General features: G+C 50.3%; 1 protein-coding gene across 4 annotated transcripts in view; it reads left to right on the top strand.

Annotated features, from left to right (window-relative positions):
* DLG5 (discs large MAGUK scaffold protein 5) overlaps window positions 1-23987 on the top strand; it is a 116917-nt gene that overhangs the window by 17455 nt on the left and 75475 nt on the right. Inside the window, exon 2 of one of the 4 annotated variants that reach the window (XM_047702112.1) lies at window positions 2174-2411. The exons of 2 other annotated variants lie outside the window; for them this stretch is intronic. In XM_047702112.1, the coding sequence (XP_047558068.1) occupies window positions 2387-2411 (25 nt within the window). In that variant the 5' untranslated portion in view covers window positions 2174-2386. Of the gene's footprint in view, window positions 1-2173; window positions 2412-15904; window positions 15972-23987 lie in introns of those variants that run through there. One more of the 4 variants, XM_047702111.1, reaches the window with a different exon arrangement.

Here is a 23987-nt window from a genome sequence, read left to right as displayed (position 1 = left end):
ACTCTTGATTTCAGCTCAGGTTGTGATCTCATGGCTCTGGGATCCAGACTCGCATCAGGCTCTGTGCTTCTAGTGGATTCTACTTGTCTCTCTTCCTCTGCTCCTCCCCCGACTTGCACGTTCTTCCTATCTCTCTCAAAGCAAACAATCTACTTGTCCTTCTTCTTCTGCTCCTTCCCTGATTTGCATGTTCTTTCTTTCTCTCTCTCTCTCTCAAAGCAAGCAAGTGAGCAAGCTGGCTGCTGTCAGTGCACAGCAGAGTGTTGGGGGTGCAGGAACTTACCCCTGCTGGTGCAGCCATTCTGGAGCCTCTTGTAGGATCCTACACTGTAGTCCCCCTCCTGGGTGGGGATCGCCCAGCCTGTCATGCCGGTCCCTGAGGGGACAGGTTCACCACAGTGCCCGGTGGCGTCCATCCTTGGGAGAGCTGATGTGTGCAGTGGCAGGCCTGAGCCCGCAGTCCTCTGCAGCAGTTGCAAATGACTGATGAGACACTCGAGGCAAAGCATCGATTTCAAAGCATAGTGCTCAGGAAGAAGTAAGTGGAGATGGATAATGCTGTGCTAGTAGGTAAGTTAACCATACAGATAATACCCATTTTGCAAGAACACAATATAAACACAAAAGAATGGTTGCCTGTGGATGTGGGGGAGGAGAATGGCCAAGGAAATGGGACTAAGAGGAACTAAAACGAGAGAGGGAAGGAAGATCATCACTTCTCCTGCAGGTTGCTGTCTTTGAGGGCAGGGCCTCTTGCCTGCACCCCCTTGGCTCCACTCAATCGCTCAGCCTCTGGTGCTGTGGCATCTGTGTGGCTGAGCTGCCACCCTCAAGCAGATTGTTCACTCAAAAATGGCCTCTGTGAAGAGTTCCCCAAACTGGTATTGGGCCACTGGGCAGGGGCAGCTGTTCATGGAACAATGGACTCAGTAGGGACGCAGGTGTTTTAATCATCTAGGTGATCGTAGGGGATAAGAGATGAACAATGCTTGATTTGAACTTGGCATTGTGAATATGTGTCAGCAGTGCTTGCAAAACCCCACGTTCTCATCTTGGTCATTGGGGGAGAGTATGGGCAGGCATCCTGTAAGTTGGTTCATTAAAAAACAGCTCTGTTCTGTGTGTTTTTTGATCGTGGATGCCGCATCATGCAAACTGTAGAGGGAGATGGGATTTCAGTTTCAGGAACGTGGAATCCTGTTGAGTATAAGGGATTATCTTTTAATTGCCAGAAGATACTGCTCTAGGAAAGGGAATGAGCTCCTGGCTGCTGGAAGTGTTGGAGTAGGACTTGAAATACGGCAGGGAGGGAGTGCCTCTGTCACGTTCATGGTTGGAATAGGTGCTACTTGTAATCCTTCCTGCTCTGACTGAACTGGGCTTCAAATTTTAGGTCTGGTGCTGATAATTAAAACAAAAGTTACTTGGTTTATTTATTTTTTAAAATTTTATTTGTTTACTTGATAGAGAGAGACAATGAGAGAGGGAACACAAACAGGGGGAGCGGGAGAGGGAGAAGCAGGCTCCCCGCTGAGCAGGGAGCCCGACTTGGGGCTTGATCTGAGGACCCTGGGATCATGACTTGAACCGAAGGCAGATGCCTAGCAACTGAGCCACCCAGGTGCCCCCAAGTTACTTGGTTTAAAAAAAATATTATATAATCAGCTATGCTTATGGTAGAGAATTTAGGAGAGGTAGATAATCAAAAGGAAAATAAGTTTGCAGGCCATCTTGCTAATTGGAGACAACCACTCTACATTTGCTTTTTCTAGAGTGAGAAAGGAAATCACTTCTTGTGGATGTACAGTATTGTCTTCTTCTGATGGGTCTTACCCGTTCCCCCCACCTGGAGGTTCAGAGATTTCCCATTTTCAGTACAAATCATGCTTGAGTGACTGTCCTGATGCATCGATATTTGTGTGCTTCTCTATGTCTTTGGGGGAAGTTGCTGGACGTGGTGCTGTGGGGTCAACGGGCGTGGACATCTTTGATGCATGTTGCCAGGCTGATGTCACTGAGTCACTGCTAGGTTTGTCCAGGTGCGGCGCAGGTGGTCTTTTTCAGAACCCCCCACCCCTGAGAGCTCCTGAAAACTGGGACTCCTGGGCCCCACCCCAGGTCTCCTGAGACAGAACCTGGGGTGTGGGCTGGTCTCTGCATCCGTATTTTTCAGTGTGCAGGGGACCCTGACTCAGGGCACACGGCATTTCCTCCGTGTCTGAGCTGCTGGGATAAAGGAAGCAGAGAAGCCCATCTGTTCTGTGTTGTCTGAGGGAGGACTGTGATGTTCACGCCAGCCGGAGAGGACTCCGAGCCAGAAGAGCACAGTTTGGGACCTGTCTCGGGCACCATTTTCCTGTAAAGTACAAGTCTCCGATTGGTTTTGATGAGCTGGAATACTCTTTGTACAAGTATGTATGTGAGCGTTCCTCTTACTGGTGTCATAAAGTGAGGAGGATCTCACTGGGCCAGGCCAGATCTGGGAAGGGAGCTCTGGGAAAAGTGGGTCAGGACTTAGAGCTCCTCTTTCGGCCTCTTCCCCAAGGGGATCGGGACTGATAAACTGTTGGAGCAGGTGCTGTTGGCTCAGGCCCCTCCAGGCGCTGGCGTCTTTCTGTCCAGGCCAGCAGAGAGGAGCTGCTTTTGCCTCTGGATCACCGCCTCCTGGGTCCAGTAGGGAGAGTGCCGGGAGGCCCAAGGCTGAGCACTGGGGGGCCATGGAGAAGGCCGGGAGGTCACTCCACAGCAGTGTGGCCCCCGGGAGGCACCCTGTGGATATGCTACGTCCTGACACTGGAGCTGGTGGTCCTGATGGGGTTGCTCCGGTGTCCCCAGCTAAGGAAGTACTGTTTGCCATGTGTAATCTCCAGCAGGTTACTCTAGACAGGCTGTTTACCAGTTGTCCCTGCAAAGGTCAGGTCTGCCTCTGACTGTCCTGTTTCCTGGTCTGTAAGTCTAGAAGGGAGATCATTCATTCACTTATTCAACCCAACACACTGAGCTATGGTGGTGTCGAGATGAATGATCTGTGTTACGAAGCAGACAGCAGTGCTTCTGGCTTGGGGACTGGTAAGTTGTGCTCTAATGTGGTTAGAGACAGCTCTATGAAGCACAGCCAAGCAAGGGATTGATTTTGTCTGACGGAAGGGAGAGTCAGGCTCAGGGCCATCTCGTGGAGACGTAATTGGAGAGCTGGGCTTTGAGGACTGAGTCAAAATCAGCAGGTGTTGGGTAGGTGCCTTCTAGGCAGGGGAGGAAAGAGCAGTGAGTCAAGGAGGAGCCAGGCATTCTGGGTAATCATGGGCTCTTGTGGTGACTGGATGTTCAGGGAGGGGCTGGAGTGGGCAGGGCCTGGGCCACGGACCTGGCCTCCAAGTCTGCTTTTGACGCATCCCAGCTGTGTGGTTTAGGCCAGGTGCTTAATATTTCGGAGCCTTGGCTTCCTCCCCTGTGAGATGCGGTAATCAGACCAGCCTTAGAGGAAGTTATTAAATGGTGTAATACACATAAAATGTGTAGTGTGTAGCCTAGGACTTGGCAAAGAATCACACGCTTCATAAATGTTTGTTTTCCTCCTTGCAATGCTAGGTGAGACTTTTCGACTTTATCCTAATAGGCCAGAGGAGCCATGGAAGGTTGTGGAGCATGGGATTCATAAGATTATATCTATTTATTTGGGTGTTTGTGTGTTTTAGAGATAACTTCGGTAGTCTTTGGGAGGCTACTTTGGGGTCTGGGGTGGTTAGGCTAGAGATGCAAGCCAAGACTGGAAGGAGTGAGAAGAATCCTGCCTCACATGATCTCCTGTTGGATTTCTTGTCTGCCAGCTCCAGTGGGCTACTGGGATGGCCTGCCTGAGCTTTGGGCAGAGGTTTTGCCAGGAGAGAGTAGAGTGTGAAGTGTGTTCCCAGGGAGCCAGATAACCCTAAGGGAAGCTACAGAACTGGACACTTGTGGGGCTCGAGTCTGGTCGTAAGAAAGGCTGGGTTAGATCCTGTGGGATGGGTCATGATGGCGACAGTTGGCGTGATGGCAGCCATAGTGTAGCCATAGTACACATTTACTGACCACTTCTGGTGTGTGCTAGGGAGCTTTTGTTGATGTCTCGGGACTCGTCCCAACCACCAGAAGATGAGGGGCTGTTATTGTCCCCATTTATAGATGAGGGAACTGAGGCACAGAGAGGGGAAGTTACTTGCTCAGAGTCCCAAGCTAGCGAGTCAGGATTTCACCCCTGATGGTTGGAATTCAGACGACACACCGCAGAGTGGTGGCAGGAAATGGAGCAGCTGTTAGATTTGGAGTTTTGGCTACCAGTTCCAGCTGGTAGGTTTTAGTTGCCCACAAGAAAGAGCACTGGGCACAAAGAACTGGTCAGTGACGGGATGGTTGCCTTTGGAGGTGATGTGCTCCCGAGCCTGGGAGAGCCTGGATGATTGCCTGCTAGGGCTACTACGGGAGTGGGGGAAGGCGAGCCTGAACCTCCTAGGGAGAGGGGCTACCTGCCTCCCTTCCCTGCCAGCCTCCAGACTTCCCAGTTGTTGTCCCTACCTCCCCCATGCCTTCTTCTCCCACATCCTTCACAGGGGCAGGCACAGAGCTAGCCCCTTGCAGGGCGATGCGAATGAGCACACTGGGTCTTAGAGAGTGTCGCTACTGTATTGTAAATGATGGCAGGCCTTCAGAAGTCAGCCTGGCAGGTAGCACAGAACTCCGGGCTGGTCCATGAGTTATCAGAGCACATGCAGGGGTGCAGGTCCTGGGCAGGACCTCACCAGTCAGTCTCAGTGGTCTTGCTGGCCTTTCCTGCCCCCAGAATTCCTCTTGCTGTGAATCCCAGGCAGCCCGCCACAGCCTGTCCACGCAGCTGTTCTGGGGTCGCAGATCTCTTTGCCACATCTGGGTGGAAAGAAGATCCTAGGACGGCTGCCTCATGCTGGCACGAGACCCGTGCGCCCAGTGAGAGCGCCTTCCCTCCTCCTGTCTTTGCATGTGGCATTTGGCGACCCTGCAGAGCACAGCAGCTCCTGGCCCTTCCTCACCGCCTGCCTCGCCCTCTCAGGCGTGTACGGGCTTGTCGACAGCCAGGCCTCGGAGGGGCAGGAGCCCCGCTTCCTCGGGAGTAAGGAGCAAGCCCCAGCCTGAAAGGAGAGACCCGGGGCCCGGCCTCGTGACTCGTGTGCCCTCCGGAGCGGCTCCTGTGCTGGTGCCAGATGGTGTCATCCGGGGGTTGGATTAAAAGATAACTCTGTTGGCAGAAGGAGTGGCCCTTTGCTGGCTGTAATCACCAGGGCATGGTGAGCTCTGTGCGGGTGCTCCCAGCCCCTGCTGCTGGGTACCTCTGCCTCTCCTCTTGCTGCCCTCCAGTCATTTCCTTCCTTTTGCCAGGACTGCCCTCCTCAGATGGCACCTCTGCCTCCGTCTCCCTCTGGGGACAGGTTTTAAAGTCCTAATGAACAATCCAGCAGAGTTTGCTTTCCTTTTTCTCTCTTCATGTGGGGAGGAAGGTGCTCCTTCCGAGTTGGCATGGCCCTGAGTGGTCTTGGGTGGGCCCATGCCCTTGGACCCTGAGTTGGTGGTCACAGGGCTCCTGAGGCTCTCTGAGCAACCACAGGTGGCTGTGCTGCCCATGGGCAGTGGAGTTGGAGAGGAGAGCCCTGCCCGGAAGTTCCCATGCCTTTAGGTAACATGCAGGCAAGGGGGCCAGAATGTTTTGGTAAAATATTTCCAGGCTTCTTCCCATGTGCTTATCTTTGGACAGACCCTCATTTTGGGAATATATTTCTCCCTCCTCTCTCCCTCCCTCCCCCCCTTTTTTTTTTTAAGTCATTGTACCATTAAAAAACGGTACAATAGACTTTTTTCTTTATGTATTATTTGCCTAAACATTCATTTATTAAGAGAAAAAATGCTCTTAGAGTATTTTCCTTCTTGGGTAGGTAAAACATGCAGCATTACTCATCTATTTTTTTTTAATTAGCAATTAAATAGCAACAATTTTAAAGAATTATCTTGACAGTGGTATCATGAGTCTTTTTTTTCATATTTTTGTTTTAAGCGAGTTTCTAACATCACTGTTTTTTCCCCTGACATTTGTTTTGTAAGTTTTCTGATGCACGGAAAGTCCAAAGAATAGTACAATAAACATTTGTACGGTCTTCACCTATATTCACCAGTGGGAAACAGCCTGCCACATTTGCTTTTTCATTCGGTCACTCCCTGTATATTCACATATGATTGTTTTTACTGATTTGCTTGGGGAAAAATGGTGGACATCAGGACACCTCACCCATGAGCACTGAAGCGTGTGTCACGTGGGAGCCAGGACACATTCCCACATGACACACCACCACTCTTGCACTACCTGAGGAATTCCATGCCAATACAGTACGTTCTACTCTGCAGTCCAAGTCTCCCTCATTTGTCCTAAACATGCCTTTATAGATTTTTAAAAAATCAAGGCTCTAATAAACCTGTATTTGGTTGTTATGCTAATGTTATTTTAAAAACATGGATTATAAACTTGGTTATCCAGGATTGACCCATCTTTGTTAGAACATAAGTGTTGTAACACAGATGCAGACGTATATATGTTACTCATTGATATCCCTTAGGCAGTCTTAGAGTTATGGAATCCTGGAAGGGGACTGGGAGATCCACCCTCTCCTTTTTTTTTTTTTTATTTTAATTTAAACAGAATCTGTGGTCTCAACATGGGAGATACTTTTCCAGTGTCCCGGTTTGAAGTCCGCATATGTGTTCTGAATTTCTTTGGTTTATGAAATCTGACACCTCCAAGTCTGGACATTTTAAACTGTCCTGCTAAATTCTTTTAAGTACCCAGGGCTCAAATATACCATTGCCTGGAGTGTTACAGGTCATTTGACATAAAACAGAGAAAAACTAGTGGTGTCTTCTACAATCAGAATCTCCCTCTCCTCTCTCCCCTCTTAGTGTGGGGTCACTGGCCTCCTTAGCTCTGGACACCCTCAGAAGGGCTGATCGCTGCAGCGGGTTGGGGGGACTGCCCCAGTATCAAAGCCCAGCCAGGGGAGGAGGGAAGTCCTAAAGATGGGGGAGGAGGGATAGGCGTGACAGGAGGTGGGAGGGAGGGAGGCAAGCCAGCGTGGTTCTGGCCTTACAGAGCCAGGCCTCTCAGTTGGCCCGAGGGTCAGTTGGTGGAGGGCCTGCTCTAGGTCTCCCTCAGAACTGAGAATGGGTCCTTGATTGGAATTGGTCAGACTGGTTTTAAGTCTAGCTGTGGGGCTGTCTTATCCCTTTCCCTGAACCCTTCATCTACAATACACAGGGTTGTCGAGACGATCCAAGAGAAGTTGGGTGAGTGGCTTTGAAATTGCCATGGAAGGAGGTGGGCCTGCCCTTAAGAATGTCCATGGTGGGGGGCGGGGGGAGTGCTGTTGGCAGGCTTATCCTCCTGGGAGCTGTTGGAGACTGGTATATGACAAGCCTGCTCAGGACTGGGTTGGGGGGCAAGCACCAAAGAGGGGAGGGCAAGAGAAAGGAAAGGTGGTGTTCCAGAGCAGGAAGGCTGCAGTGTGCGCCCCTGGGGAGGAGCTTTTGGGATGAGGTCCAGCTTGAGCCTTACTGGGTGCGCACCTGTAGAGAAGAGATACAGTGAGAATCAGGGAGCAGAAAAGTCGGGGCCTGCCCTCAAGAAGATTCGCGAAAACAGACTGGCAAGGAGAAGGATGCTTTAGGACTGTGTTTCGAGGAAAGGGTTACTTGGGATTATGAGTTGTTCTTCCTACCCCATCTCAAAAAAAAAAAGCTTTATTCTTTACTGACAATAAAGCATGCACATTCATGTAGAAAATTCAATTAATGAAGAAGAAAAAGGAAAGGCACACAAAATCCCAGAGGCAACCCCATTAACATTATGCTGGGGGAAAATGGAGCTTTGATTATATGCCAAACATTGTGCCAAATGTTATCTCGTTTCATCCTCACAGAAACCCTGGGAGGTAGGCTCTTTTATTATCCCTGTTTTATGGGAGAGGAACGTGCAGCACAGAGAGGTTAAGGAAGGTGCCCTGAGTCACACAGAACGTGTTTGAGCTGGGACTCCCAGCAGGTGGATAGGCTTCAGAGCTGACGATGGTGACCACTCGGGGACACTGACCACCCCCGCCGACATCTGATGCGTTTTGTATGTGTTTGTGTGTGTCCTTATACACATGCAAGGCACGATTCAGATTCTCAGTTTCTGATAGAGATGGTAGCCACCACGCACTGGTGCATACGGGTGGGCATCACTGTTCTGCCTCGACTTCCACCCACAGCTCCTTGTACAAAAGCCTTTGGTCAGTGGCCTGCAGTTTAGAAACAGAGGTTTTGGGGCACCTGGGTGGCTCAGTTGGTGAAGCCTCTGCCTTTGGCTCAGGTCATGATCTCAGGGTCCTGGGATTGAGTCTCATGTTGGGTTCCTTGCTCAGTGAGGAGTCTATTTCTCCCTCTCCCTCTCCTCCCCTCATCCCGCCCTTGCTCTCTCTCTCAAATAAATAAAATCCTTAAAAAAAAAAAAAGTTTTTGCCTACTTGCTCTAGTTGCCCGAGGGATTGAGAAATCAGTCTATCGGAGGGAAGTACCCGAGATATGGCCATGTTAGGAAAAGGAGATGGCGGGGGTTGGGGATGCTCCTCAGCTTATACTCAGGGGGTAGATGGGGTCTAAAGCTGTCACCCCCTCCCCCCATTGCCATTAGTAATGTTTTCTCCATTGAGAATTGGTAAAGCAGGTAATGGCGTTGGCAGTGATTCCTAGTCCATAGGGTGTGGTTATTCTTTGGTTATTTTTTATTTGACCATCTGAGCTTCCTTGGACTTCAGTCCTTCTGCCCCAGGGCCTAGGATGGTCCACAGCTGGTACTTCCCTGTGGCATCCAGGGACTGGCTGTGGACTTAGCGGTTCACAGCCAGGAGTTGCTGCCCAGAGAGATATGGGATTGTCGGGTGTGGCTTGCCTGGGGGCAGGCATTCCTGGAAGCCTTCCCCGCCCCTGGACAGTTGTTAGAGTGGAGGGAGCCCTGCAGGGACTAGCACAGCCTCTCTTTACCTTATTTTCCTAGCCGTACAGTAGGCTGATGCGGTCTGTGTTCTTGCTGCGTACCAGGGTTACAGGAGGCATGAGGAGCTGGGACGTGGGGAGATGCGGCATCATCGGGGATCTCAGTCCCACTGGTGCCTGGTCCTCAGTGCCCGTGCACTTTCCTTCTCTCACCTTGCTCTGGCGCAGGCAGGCAGACAAGGTGAGATTTGTCAATCCTCCATTCAGAGCGGGCTGTTCCTGTGGTCGCATGACCCGCACACCCGTGTCAGAGGCAGGGGTGGAAGCAGGTGCAGCCTCCAGGCCGGTTCTCTAAACCCCGCAGCGTCCCTAACCCACTGCACGCAGCACACTATTCTTGGCGCTTGGAGGCTCGTGTTTCTTCACCCACTTGCCCAGCATTGTGTTCAGTCTGAGAGGAGAGCAGGAAGCCAGGGCGCCAGATTCGGCTTTGTTTGCCCAACTCTGAGGCTGGAGTACCTCTGTGGGTCATTTGTGTGTTCAGTGATTGTTTACTGAGCACAGATGCTTGCCTGGTCCTGTGGGAGATGCTGGAGCCACAGACATGATGGCGGTAACACCCCGGTCATGGGGAGCTCACTGTGCGGTGTGGGTGGTAGCTTGTGAAGAGTCTACGCTGATGCAGTGGGCAGGTGCGGTGCCCAGCAGAGCAGGTTGTGCTCTGGGAGCGTGGAGGTACGCAGTCCTGACTCTGCCAGAACCTCAGTTTCTCCATCTGTCAAGTGGGTGCATTGGAGTACATGTTATTCGGGGTCCCTTCTGTCTTCTACATTCTCTGTTTGTGAAAGGAGAATTATCCTGGGGGTTAAAACACACCTAGTATCAGCCAAAATTTTGTTTAAGGTGCTCTCAAGTCAGATGGAGAGAGGAGGGTCTCTTGGGTTCTGTATCTCTTTTCACAAACAATTACTCATTCTCCAGTGGGCCAAATACATGTGTTTTGTATGGCCAGGGAGTGTTTTTCTCACAAGCTGGTTTGGCGTATGGCTCTGTGCCAGTGCCAGCAGACTGCTGTAGGTCACTGGGTAGGGAGGGATTGAGGGCACGTGTCAGATGTGCTCCTTCGGATCGGAGCCTGGACTGAGTGTGAGTCCATTGGCCGGGTGTCCTAATGAAGCATCCTGGTTCCCAAGGCCACATCAGGCCGATATGTGTCTCTGTACCGAGTCTGGGCTTGTGGGTACCACATGCACAGACTGTGGGAGCGGGGTGAGGTCACTGTGACTCCGAGTCCCTGAACCAGGCCGCAGCAGGGGTCAGGCCTGCGACCAGGTTTGAAGGACGGTCAAGTTGGAAGGGGAGATTCCAGGGGTCTGTCCCCCGGGGTAAACTCTTTCTTGGCCCTACACTAAGGCTCATACAGTCAGTGAGTGGTAGAACTAGATGCCTCCTGAGCCTGTGCTCCTGTGTCCTCAATGCTCCTCGGACAGTGAGTTTTTCAGCACACCAGTGTCTCATTAAGAAGAGGCACTGAGATGCTCTCTTTTCAGTTGGGTCCAAGAGCCTTTTTCATGGTGTCCTGTGGAGTGATGTGTATGTGGTGGGGACTGGAGGGGAATGGGGGCCTAGAGAATGAGTGGAGGGGCATCTCTCTGTCTGCTGTGTGAGCACTGTGGGGCAGGAGGAGGGAGAGGGGAAGGCTAGCTTGCTGTGTGCGAGCGAACTGCCCAGCCTGGCCGGGGGGTACGTTCACTATTGGCAGAACACAGATACCTGGACTCTCACCTCCTCTCCTCCCTCACTGAATCCCTGCTGTGTAACACTTACTTCTGGGTGCTGGGGGCAGTATAGAGGTTAACAAAAACCTCTTCTTGGGAAGTCATCAGCAGGACTGGATACTTAATTTGCAGCCTGGTGCAAATTGAAAGTAGAGGGCCCCTGCTCATAAATCATTAAGGATCAAGACAATGACAGAAGAGCATGAAGCCGGGTGTGGGTTTGTAAGACTGCACTGACCATGCACCCTGATGCTGGCCCAGGTCCTTAGCCTTGTGGGCTGGGCTGGCAGACGTCCGTTAGAACCATGAGCAAGTACAAGCAGGGTAATGGCAGAACAGGTGATTTCCAGCTGGAGGGATCTGGGAGGCCTCCCTGGAGAGGTCTCCTCTAATGCTGGACCTGGAGGTATGGCTAGGACTGTGCTGGCGGTGGGGATGGGGTAGAACCCATGGGCACATGCAGGGAGTGGTAAGCAAGTGGCCCTAGAGCCTGGCCAGTGGGCTGGGTGGTGGTGGGGAGCAGTTGGGGCGTGGATAGGCTGGGCTCAGTCCTTGAAGACCCTCGAATGCCAGCCTCAAGGCAGGCTTTGTTTTGTAGCCAGCGGTTGCGGGGAGCTGGGAGATGGCCCAGCTGGGCTATGGGAGCACTCTGGGGATTGGTGCTCCTTGATATTCCAAAATCTGCGAGTGGCTCTGCTGTTGAGACACTGGATTCTCTTCATCCTCCCAGGCTTCTGCAGATGAGGAAGTGGAGGAATAGACAGGTGTTAGGGACCTTGTCCGCAGTGGCTGGTCGTGGAGCTGGGATCCTAGAGACACGAGGTGAATCAGGAGGCTGATGCAACGGTTGAGCTCTGAGGGGGTGCCTGGATGGTGGAGTGGGCACCTGCATGGCTTTCATGGACAGGAGTTCCCAGCAGCTGAATATGCCGTGCAGTCCTGCTGGGTGGCCTCCTGCGGTGGCTCAGTGGCAGCAAGGTGGGGGCACCCCACCTCGAGAAGCTGCTTGCCCTTCTCATTGGTGGATCCTTCCAGTTGTTATCTCTTGGTTTTCGGCTGCAGTCTGTCTCTGAGTTTCTCCTTTTCCTCATCATCGTCCTTTGGGCATGTAGAGACGGTAGTCTGTTCCTCCAGAGCTTTACTTACTCCTTTTTTGCGACTCTCGGTTCTTCCGTCTCGTTTGCTGTGGTTTTGTGCTGAGTGTGGTGGATCAGGTGTGGTTAGCAGCGGGGAGACCTGGGGTTGACCCTGCTTGTCTCAGCAGGGCCGTTGGCTTTTGGATCTTTCCGCACTTTTCAGATGCTCGTTATCTTTGGCCTCCACCGTGGGGGGCTGGTGGTGCCCCTCCCCGTCGTGCATCTACTGGACCATGTCCCTACACATTTCCGGGTACCCCCTTGGAGAACTGTACTCTTTTACCTTGCACCCCAAGAGCTGCTCTGTTATTCCTGTGACTCCTTGTGAGCCCGCAGTGTCGGAGGACCTGATGCTTGGCGTTGAGGGACAGACGTGAGGGAGAAATAGCCTGGAGCTGACCCTGCCTGACCCTTCCTGGCCCTGGAAGCTGAGTCCTACAGCCTCCTAGCCAGGCAGGTGCTTGGTAACTTGACACTGCCTTGCTAATTGTCTGTTGAGGTCACAGTGAGCCCTTGTCACCACCCATCTACCAGGACCACAGTCCCCGACTGGGCCAACTGGTTGAGCCATGTTCTGGGCACTCATGGGAAACAAGTGGCCTTTGTGGTGAGCTGGTGGACAGAGTGGCCGTCAGCATGGGCGAGGTGGCTGCACACGCAGGCCTGCTGGACCGGGTGGGGCCCAGGGCAGCTAGCTCTGAGCTGGGGGGCCTGTAGTGGACCCGCTTTCCTTGATGATGGGGGTGTGGGGCACAGAGTTGCAGGGATCATTCCTCTCCTCTTTTGGTTGCTGTTGAAGACAGTGTTTTCCAGTGGTTTTCTAGTGCCTGTATCAAGAGACTTCATGGATTCTTTTACCTGGCAGAGGCCTGGGAGGTCCCCTAGGAGCTCTCACCCTTCTTCATGGCTGGGTTTTTACCATGTCTCCTTGAGATGCCACCAGAGGGGAAATGAGACTCAAGGAGATTGGAATGTTTCAATTTTGGCGATTCTTTAGTTATCTTGAAGGAATCCTTCCATCACTCTCCCACCCAAACGCAAGCCCCAGACATACCTCAACCACACATTTCAAAAGACCACACACCTCACAGGAACTTGGTAAACATTAGGTGATGCGGTTTAATTGGGTTTAAAGTATGGAACTTGAGAGGAAGATGTATTGAGTAGTAGGGGCTGGGCTGGTCCTGCCAGAAGTCCTGGCCTCAGAATTTCACTTGCCCCACACATGCTGATTACAGAAAGGTGAATTTGGGCACATGCCTAGCTGTGTTCTGAGGCTATTGGACGAGGCTCCGGGGAATGATCTTACTATAAAAAAGTGGCTGGCCCTTTAAAATGGCTCCAGGGACTCCGGATGGCGCAGTCTGACTCTTGGTTTTTACTCAGGTCATGATCCCAGGGTCCTGGGATCAAGCCCTGCCTCAGACTCCCTGCTCAGTGGGGAATCTGCCTTTCCCTCTGCTCGCCACCACCCCCCACCCCCACTCCTGTGCTCTCTCTCAAATAAAATAAAATCTTGAAAAGAAAAATGGTTCCAGAAGAATTGGTATCATTAACTAAAACTGCATTCAACACTTTTGCCCAATGAGCATTAGTAATAGTTTTTTTTGTTTTTTTTTTAAAGATTTTATTTATTTATTTGACAGACAGAGATCACAAGTAGGCAGAGAGGCAGGCAGAGAGAGAGAGAGGAGGAAGCAGGCTCCCTGCAGAGCAGAGAGCCCGATGCGGGGCTCGATCCCAGGACCCTGGGATCATGACCTGAGCCGAAGGCAGAGGCTTTAATCCACTGAGCCACCCAGGCGCCCCGCATTAGTAATAGTTTTAACCCACTCCTCTAACCCCATTCAGATGGGAATTCTGCTTCTTTTCCTCTGTCCTCATAGTTTTGTTGCTCCCCACCTTGAAACTTTTTTTTTTTTTTTTTTGGTATATTCTTTCATATTTTCTTTCTCTCAGGTCATCTGGAGGCAAGATGGGCTAACACAGATGGGGACATGCACATAGGAGCTGCAGGAGGAGGGGACCGGCATGGTCATTTCTCTGGGACTGTGGGGGGGCTGAGCCTATAGGCTCCTGCTGCATTTCGCCTTCTGGTAACTCGTCCAGCTCTTCCTGCACTCTGAGTTTGCTCTGCTCTCCCAGTGCTCCCAGCCCCCCTCCCCGCCCCCCTCTCTCATCTTTGATGTAGTTGCTGTGGACAGAAAGCTCGGGAAATGAAAGAACAAGTTGTAGACTCAGAATGTTTGCCCCCAAGGGAAGTGTCTATTTGCACAAAATCCTGTCTGATACTTTCCATTTTGACTAAGAAGCTGGGGGCCCAGCAGGCTTCAGGAAATATGAAAATCAGCACTTGGCTGGGCTGCATGCTGATGGTAGCCCCCTGTCTGAGCCCCGTCTGTCACTTGAGATCTGAATTTTTCCGATGAAGATCACTGGCCAGCCACGGGCGACCGCGGCCTGAGCTGCAGGCACGCACGCTGTGAGTGGCTTTGGAGCCTGCTTGTCTGCCCCTCAAGGTCTCTTCTTTGTTTTTCTGAAATGTGTTGAAATGGAACATGCTTTTAAAAATGGATGTTTTTCTGGAGATGACCTGCCTGGGACTGTTGGTCTTGGGGGTCTTCTCCTTTCTGCCCCTTGAGTCCCTTATCTTATCTCAGCGGATAGCATGCTGGCAAGGGCTGCTTGTTTTGTTTTTTTTAAGTCCCTTTTTATTCTTTTTTTTTTTTTTTAAGATTTTATTTATTCATTTGACACAGAGAGAGAGCTCACAAGCTGGGGAGCAGCAGGCAGAGGGAGAGAGAGAAGCAGGCTTCCCGTTGAGCAAAGAGCCCGATGCAGCGCTCCATCCCAGGACCTTGGGATCATGACCTGAGCCAAAGGCAGACACTTAACCTACTGAGCCACCCAGGTGCCCCAATCCCCTTTTTATTCTTAATAGTCGTTCCAAATATATGCCTTTTGATTTCTTATTTGCTCACAGCCTGAAGATTCTACAGAATTCCTTAACTGTGTTAACATTTTTTCCTTAAGAATAATTTTTTTTTCTGATTATCAAAGCAATGCTCATTAAAAAAAAAAGGGTGGGGGGTAGATCCAAGAACTGTAACAAGGTAGAAAGCCTGAGTTCCCTTAAAACTGAGTATTTGCTGGGGGCCGAGGGCTGGGGAAGAAGGCTCAGTGGCCTCAGAGATTGGTCATCTGGGGGGTGGGGCCCTTCTGGGAATCATATTATGACTGCTGAGTGGGTGAGGGTCGGCCGAGGGGTTTGTTTTAGAGGTAGTTTGGCCATAGTTAAAGGGGCAGGGCTTGGAGGTGAGTGCAGCTAAGTGATCTTGTTCCTTAATCTGTCTGAGCTTCAGGGCCCCTGTCTGTAAATTGGGAATAATAGCAATACCTCTTTCCTGGAGCACCGTGCAATTTAAGTAAGATAACAGCAATTTGATGATTTTTCATGGCTGGCACTGTACTGGGTGTCTGTATTAGAAAAGGAGCCCAGAGCCTGGCACAGTCACAGCTGTGATAGTGCCATAACAAAGTAGCCCACGCAGCGGGGTTCAAACCCCAGCCATTTATTGTCTCACAGTCTTGGAGGCTAGAAGGCTCCAATCAAGGTGTTGGCGGGGGATTTCTTGGGCCACTCCCCATGGCTGTAGATGACTGTCTTCATGTCCTTGTGTGTGTGCTCATGTCTGTGTCCAGACTTCCTCCTTTTATAAGGATTAGGGCCCAGATTACTGACCTCATGTTAAGTTAATACCTCTTTTACCCTATCTCTAACAGTCATATGCTGAGGTACTGGGGCTTAGGACTTAAACTGTGAATTTTGGAGGGGACACAATTCAGCCCTTCACAGCTATTATTTCTATCATGCATGGTTCTATAGTGATGGAGGGGTCTGAAGCTGGCCTTGGCACTGTCTCCACTCTCCAGCTGTCCGTGTAACCTGGCTCAGTCGTGCTTCCTCTGGACATCTGCATAATGTCAGGGCCAGGCAGGACAGGGGTCCTCGTGAGCTCTGACACAACTGAAGGTAATTGGAAAATGGGGATCCAACACCACTCTTCAAACTTTCACTGTTTGCCTTGTGCTGGGTTTAGGGAGAGCAGGCACAGTGACGCAGGCATGGGAGTGTCTTGCCCACCGGGAGGGGGCTGGGTGTTTTTGCTCTCAGGGATCCTAGCTGATGGCCAGTGGACCAGGAGCTAGGAGAAGATTGGGATTTTCGGGGGCTGGTCCACTTTGGCTTCATTTGCTGTGCTCTGTGGTCATGGATGTGGATTTTGGCTTTTTCTCTGTTGAAATATTTTCTCTTGTTACTCAAGATCTTGTTACTGTCTCTCCTGAGGGCCGCCTGTGTATGAAAGATAACCCATATCCCTTTGTGCATTTGAAATACTTCTCTGATTTCCTCCCCCGTTTCCTGGGGTTGACCCGGGGCACTTTGAAGACCCTTTGTGGCCAGATTCTGCCCCAGGTGGGTGGCTTTCTGCATTTGAGGGAAGAATGACCATGGTAGTGTTTCCTGGACATTAGGACGTGAGATTGGTTATGTGCTCAGGTTGAAGGTAAATGGAAGCACCAGATTCACTGAAATAGTAGGTGTGAAATTGGGACATTATGGAAGGATTTTTAGGGGGAAACTTGTTTGAGGTGTTTCCCCTTATTTGGTGGGAGGTGGGGTGGCGGCAGAGAGGAGCACTCACTGCCTGAGTGCGTTGGTGCCCTGGGTCTGTAACCACAGGTGTTGAGAAACTCCTCACCCCTCCTCACCCCTCCTCACCCCTGTGTGACTGCGGGTGAGTACATGCAGCTGTCCTTTTTATAATACAGTGTAAAATGTCCCTGCGGTTTCAGGAATGGATTCTTTCCACCCACTTCTGGAGGTCACCTTTTTAAAATCCACAAAAGGCGCTGTGTAAACAAAGGGTGAACCCTCCTGTATGGTGTCCCCTCATTCAAGAGGGAGGGTGCATTAAGTGTCCTAGGGCTCTTTTCTTTTTTTAAAGATGTTATTTATTAGAGAAAGTGAGAGAGTGCCAGTGTGCACATGGAGGGTGGGCAGAGGGAGAAGCAGCAGGGAGGGCAGCAGGGAGCCCTGGGAGTGGGACTTGATCCCAGGACCCTGAGATCATGACCTGAGCCGAAGGGCTTAACTGACTGAGCTACCCAGGTGCCCCTCCCTCTTCTTGGATAGGAAAATCATTTGCTTTGGCTCCCAGAACCCCCTGAAGGGCCAAACCCTTCTTTACATTCTCTATTTCTCAGGACCTCAAAAGAAAAGAATGCATGAGAGATCACTGTCCTTTTATTTTTCCCTGAGGGCCCTTTTGGTCCTGGTCATTTAAAGAATGGAGAAACAGATTGGATTTTAGAGTTAATTCCAATTGGTAGTCAATTATGCTAACGTTGTGGGGCACCTGGTTCAGCATCTGACTTTGGCTCAGGTCATGTTGTCAGGATCCTGGAATCAAGACCCACTTTGGGTTCCTTGCTCAATGGGGAGTCTGCTTGTCCCTCTCCCTCTGTCCCTCCCCATGCTCATGTGCGCTCTCTCTCTGTCTCTCAAATAAATAACATATTTTGAAAAAAATTACAGTAAGCTTGCTAAGAACTGAGCACCATGAAATAGTGTTTCTTTTTTTGTTTTTAAAGATTTATTTATTTTAGAAAGAGTAAGAGAACATGCAAGAACAAAGGGAGAGAATCTCAAACAGACAATGCCCTGCACACCTTGCGCCCCGCGCTCCCCCCCCCCCCCGCCCCCCGGCCCCAGCTGAGCAAAGAGCCCTAGGTGGGGCTTGATCTCAGGACCAACCAAAATCAAGAGTCCAATGCTCAACTGACTGAGCCACCTAGACCCACCCCACAACTTTTTTTTTTTCTAAAATTTTATTTTTAAGTAGTCTCTAGACCCAACAGGGGCTTGGGCTTAGGACCCTGAGATTAAGAGTCAAATGCTGCACCAACTGAGACAGCCAGGCACTCCTGAAATAGCGATTCTTGTTGACTGGCCCTTAGGAGCCCCCCAGGTGGAGATGGCGCATGCCTTCCCATCTTGCCCTCAGCAGACTTAGCTAACCCATTATGGGCTTCCTCCCCGACAGGTGCAGGTGCGGCCTCAAGCTCTTTAATACAGCGCTTGGGGCAGTTGTCACGGGACATGGTGGTTCTTTCACAGTGAACCTCTTGCCTTTTCTGGTCGGATCCAAGTTCAGTTCCGGTGGAGAAACCGGAGACAGTCATTGCCTTATTTAACTGGCAGAGCCCTGTTGACCTCCAGAAGGCCACATCAGACGTTTCTTTGCCTTCTGTGTCCTACCCCAGCATTTGGTGCTGCAGACCAGTGCTTTGACCACTCTCTACCCCATTGCTGTCTAGAAGATCTCATTTTCTTGCTCGTCCTGTACCCCTAAGTGGTCTCCGTGTCTCCTCCAGAAATTTTTATTCCTTCCCCTATCCTTGCAGAGTGTCTGTCCCAGGATTTTGTATGTGCCTAGAACAATACTTACCGTGTGGTTGCCTGTTAGGAAGTCCTAGATCTGGCCCGCCCCTTTCCCTCGCTCCTTTCTGACCCGAGGGCTTCACATGTCCAGGGTAGCGGCTGTGGGCTTACCACTGACGTCTTCCAGGCGCTGTGGGATGTCTCCCACCGGGACTGTGTTAGTCCCAAACTGTCCCCAAGGATTTGGGGTAACTATAATAGAGAGGGAAATAAAGTCCTTGTCTTTTTTTTTGATGGCTAAATACGTATAACAATATTTACCATCTTAACCATTTTTAAATATAGAGTTCAGTGGTATTAAACACATTCATAATGTTGTACCATCCCTACCATTTACCTCCAGAACTCTTCATCTTGCAAAAATGAAACTATGGGGTGCCTGGGTGGCTCAGTGGATTAAGCCACTGCCTTGGGCTCAGGTCATGATCTCAGGGTCCTCGGATTGAGTCCCGCATCGGGCTCTCTGCTCAGCGGGGAGCCTGCATCCTCCTCTCTCTCTGCCTGCCTCTCTGCCTGCTTGTGATCTCTGTCTGTCAAATAAATAAATAAAATCTTTAGAAAAATTACAAAAATGAAACTATATCCATTAAGCAGTAATTCCCCATTTTTCCCTTCACCCCAGCCCCCGATAATCACCATTCTACTTTGTCTCTTATGATTTTGATTCCTTCAAGTACTTCATGTAAGTGGAATTACAGGATTTGTCTTCTTGCGACTGGCTTATTTCATTTACCATAACGTCCTCAACACTCACCCGTGTTGTCTAACATGTCCCAATGTCCTAGCTTTTTTTCCCCCCAACATTTTATTTATTTATTTTAGGGAACACAAGCAGTTGAGGGAGAGGGAGAGGGAGAGAGAATTTTTTTTTTTTTTTTTTGGACAGCTAGAGGGAAAACACAAACAAGGGGAGCTGTGGGCAGAGGGAGAGAGAGAAGCAAGCAGGCTTCTTGCCGAGCAGGGAGCCCGGTTCGGGGTTCGATCCCAGGACTTCTGGGTCTTGACCTGAGCCGAAGGCAGTCGCTTAACCGACTGAGCCACCCAGGTGTCCCGAGAGAGAGAATCTTAAGCGGTCTCTGTGTTGAGTGTGGAACCCAGCGCAGGGCTCGATCTCATGACCCTGAGGTCATTACCTGAGCCGAAACTGAGTTGGATGCTCAACTGACGGTACCACCCAGGTGCCCCTGACTTTCCTAGCATTTTAAGGCTGGCTAACACGGCAGCATACGCATGTCCCACATTTTGCTTATCCGTTCATCTGGCAATGGACACTCATGTTGCTCACATATTTTAGATATTGTGAGTAATGCTGTTGACATGGGTATAGGAATATCTCCCTGAGACCCTGCTTTCAGTTTTTTTGGGTATATGCCCAAAAGTGGATTTGTTGAATCCTGTGATAATACTATTTTTGATTTTTTGAGAAACTGCCATACTAGTTTCCACACTGGCTATACCGTCTTACCTTCCCACCAGCAGCACAGGAGGGTTCTTGTCTCTCCACACGTGTCACCCACACTTATTACTTTCTGCTTTGTTGATGGTAGTCACCCCAAGCTGGCTGAGGGAGTAGCTCCTTGTGGCTTTGATTTGCATTTCTTTAAGGATGAGTAATGTTGAGCATCTTTGCATGTGCTTGTTGGCTGTATATCTTCTTTGGAGAAATGTCTGTCCCAAGTATTCGTCATTTGCCTTTTTTTTTTCCCTTAAGAGAGAGGGGCGCCTGAGTGGCTCAGTTCGTTAAGCGTCTGTCTTCAGCTTAGGTCATGATCTCAGGATTCTGGGATCGACACCCACTCTGGGCTCCCTGCTCAGTGGAAGGGAAGCTCAGTGCTTCTCCCTCTCCCTCTTCACCGGCTTCCACGTTCATGTGCATACACTGTCTCTCTCTCTGAAATAAATAAAACCTTTGAAAAGAAAGAGAGTGAGAGAGCACACGTGCGCATATATTGGGGGGTGGGGAGGGCAGAGGGAGAGAGACTTTCTATCAGGCTCTGTGCCCAGCAAGGAGCCCAATTTGGGTCTCAGTCCCATGACCATGAGATCATGACCTGAGCCAAAACCAAGAATTGCACGTTTCACTGACTGAGCCACCCAGGCACCCCTCATTTGCTTCTTTTTGAATCCGGTTTTTTTTTTTTTAAATTGCTTTAGGAGTTCTGTATATAGTCTGATATTAATCCTTGATCATATATATGTAACTTGAAAATATTTTCTCCCATTCTGTGGGCTGCCTTTTCACTCTGTTGGTAGTGCCTTTCAGTGTATAAAATTCTAACGTTTTCATAAAGCCCATTATGTCTTTCTCTCTCATTGCCTGTGACTTTGGTGTCATATCTAAGAAATCATTGCCAAATTCAATGTCTTGAAGCCCTATATTTAATCATGTTTTATAAGTTTAGCTCTGATCTTCAGGATGTGGATTAATTTTGAGTTAATTTTTGTTTATGGTTTTAGATAGGGGTCCAAATTCACTCTTTTGCATGTGGATATCCAGTTTTCCCAGCATCATTTCTTGGAAAGACTGTTCTTTTCTCATTGACTAGCGCTGGCACCTAGGGTGATTTGTCAGGGTGATTTGAGCATTTGTGGGAAGGTTTATTTCTGTTCTGCTGGCACATTTGCCGTCTTTGTGCTGGTATCACACTGTTTTGATTATTGTAGCTTCATAGCAAGGTTTGAAATTAGGAAGTGTGAGTCCTCTGCCTTCATTCTTCTTTTTTTACAATTGTTTTAGCTATTTGGGGTTCCTTGAGACTCCATTTTAATTTTCAAGTGGGTTTTGCTATTTCTGCAAAATAGGTCATGGGATTTCTGAAAGGGAATGCACTGAGTCTATAGATCACACTGGGTCATGTTGGCATCTAACACAGTCCTTGCTTTTTACTCATTTCCTTGTGTTTTGTTGCAGCATTGTGTTTTGAATAAGAGTACTGGAAAAGGAGGAGTTTCTGGAAGAGAAGAGGCCAGCAGTGAGGACGGGGTGAAGGCAGCTGGGAATAGTGCACAGGGGCATCAGGGAGCAGGGGCCATCGGTCTCGGGCAGGTTTGTGTTTGTGAGCAGTTCCTTTCCAGCTGCAAAGCACTTTCAGCACCTGTAACTTTATTCCCCAGCACGACAGTCTGCGAGATACAGATGAAGACTTTCTATAGCTCTGGTGTGTAGATGAAGAAGCTGAGGCTCAGGAAAATAATTCACCTCGGCCACCTCTTAGTGGGTGACCAAACCAGGGAGAACCCAGGTCCATCCAGCTTCTGATCCTGTGCCCTGTGCACTTTGTACCCCCCTCCCTGTGGCCAGGGTCCCGGTGGGTTCACATTCAGCAGGAATGTTGTGTGGAGGGAGATAAGCAGCTCTCCGTGGTCTCAGACTCATGGGGACCCAGCGTGGTGGTCAGTAGTTTTCTTCTTTCTTTCTTCCTCCCTTCCTCCCCCCCACTTCCTCCCTTTCTTCCTTTCTTCCTTCCTTCCAGATTTTATTGATTTATTTGAGAGAGCGCTCATGACCTGGGAGAGGGAGAAGCAGACTCCCTGCTGAGCGTGGAGACCAATGTGGGGCTCAATCCCAGGACCCCGGGATCATGACCTGAGCTGAAGACAGATGCTTAATTGGCTGAGCCACCCAGGCACCCCGGTGGTCAGTATTTTGGGGGGCACCACGCAAAGCAACGGGGAGGATGCTGTTGTTGCTGCTGAAGGAAAAGGGGCAGAGGCAGCAGCTCATTGCTGGTGAGAGCAAGAGCTTTCCTCTCTGGCCTTTGTGGGCTGAGTGTCCCTGATCTGTGCAGGCTGGTATCATGTCCTTGCCTCCTTCACCCCTTACGCCCTGAGACTTGGGCTGTTCCCAGAGCCATCGTTCCCTCTGGGTGACTCCTCTGTCTACCCTGAGGTGTGATGAATGGAAAATGGCCATTTGGGGGATGACGTGGCATTAAGGGGACAGAGGGAGGGAGACATTCTGGAGTGCTTTTGCCTTTAGTCTGAGCATTGGAGTCAGGAGCAGGTTCCCCAAACCCCACTGGCTCATTCTATTTGCTGCCTTCTAAGCCAGGATAGAAATATTTATCTGGCTCTGTATCCAGAGATTGTGCTGGTCTCCCTTGAGTGGACCAGGATGAGCTGGTGGTCGGAAGAGTGACAGGGTTGGAGGGGTTGAAGCCAGGACAGGAGGACAAGGCTGGCAGCTGAGGTATGGCAGAGATGACTGGAACCTGTCTTTCTCTTGCTTCTCTTCTTCCCTCCCACTCTTGGAAAGCTAATTTTGGCCACAGTGCAAAAAGTGGCCCATAATCCGCTTTCTGGCACAGCCCCACCAGAGTTTCTAACCCATCAGTTGTGACTCCTAAGTGCTTCTCCTCACCCGAGCAGGGGGATGGCTGCTCCCACCCTCTGTTGGGACAAGGTACTGGTGACTTTCGTTTTTTCTGACCCTGGTAGAAAGGAAGTAATACGGGTCTAGAGTCTTAATTTGAATCTGGATTCATCACTTAGTAGCTTTGGGGATGTGGGTGAGTTACTTAGTCTCTCTGAGACTGTATTTCACCATTTAGAAAATGAGTTATTAGTCCATTTCTAATAGTGTTGTTGGGATGAGTAAATGAAATAATCCATATAAATAGTACCTTCCCTGTGACAAGTGCTCAATAAATATCAGCTGCTATGAGTAGTCAGAATGTGGTAATTAGTGCATTCAAGAAAAGCTTGAGCTCAGACATGTAAGGTGCCTAGTGCTCGTTGATGGCTCTCCCTATCCGTCCGACTCATTTCCATCAGTCTCTTTGATACCCAGGGAAGTTTAGGGAGGGGGTGGAGTGCAGGTACGGTTTGCACTTGTTCCTCTACCTGAGACACTCTGCACTTCCTTCAGGTCTCTCTTCAAATGTGACCTCAGAGAGACTCCCCCCGCCCCCATTGTACCACAACAGCCACCTGTCCACCCCACCCCAGTCACCCTCCGTAGTGTGCTTATGACCTGATGCAGTTCACATTTATTAGTTTAGTTCTGTTCTTCTCCCCCTATTCCTGTGAGCTTCACGAGAGCAGGGATTCTGTCTCCGTTCTCTGCTGCACCCACAGGACCTCCTAGCACAGTGCTCATTGAGCATTTGGTGAATGAATGGGCTCTGTGTTCCCCGGGGCGGACATGCCTCCCGAGGGTTGGTGCCTTGCACAGAGTGCCCTCTCTCCATCTCTCTTGAGGTGTGCTGACAATGTGCTGCTCATGTGCAGGTAGGTGGTAGTGAGGACTCTGAGAAGGTCTGGGCGGGCTGGAGGGATACCAGGCACATACCGAGTGCTCCGGCTTGTTCTTTGTGACTCAGAATGAGACACCTACAGGGAAGGCCAGGGATGGATTGGAGTTGGCTGAGTCCAGGCAGAATGGTGGAAGAGGACAAAGGGGGCCTCTGATTTTTTAAAAAAAGATTTTTATTTATTTATTTGACAGAGATCACAAGCAGGCAGAGAGGCAGGGAGAGGGAGAGGGGGAAGCAGGCTCCCCGCTGAGCAGAGAGCCCGATGTGGGGCTCCATCCCAGGACACTGA

This window comes from Lutra lutra, chromosome 14 (genome assembly GCF_902655055.1).
Source record: "Lutra lutra chromosome 14, mLutLut1.2, whole genome shotgun sequence".
In the NCBI taxonomy this organism is placed as follows: domain Eukaryota; kingdom Metazoa; phylum Chordata; class Mammalia; order Carnivora; family Mustelidae; genus Lutra; species Lutra lutra.
The sequence above is the reverse complement of the archived record's forward strand: the minus strand, read 5'-3'. Positions and strand labels throughout refer to the sequence as shown.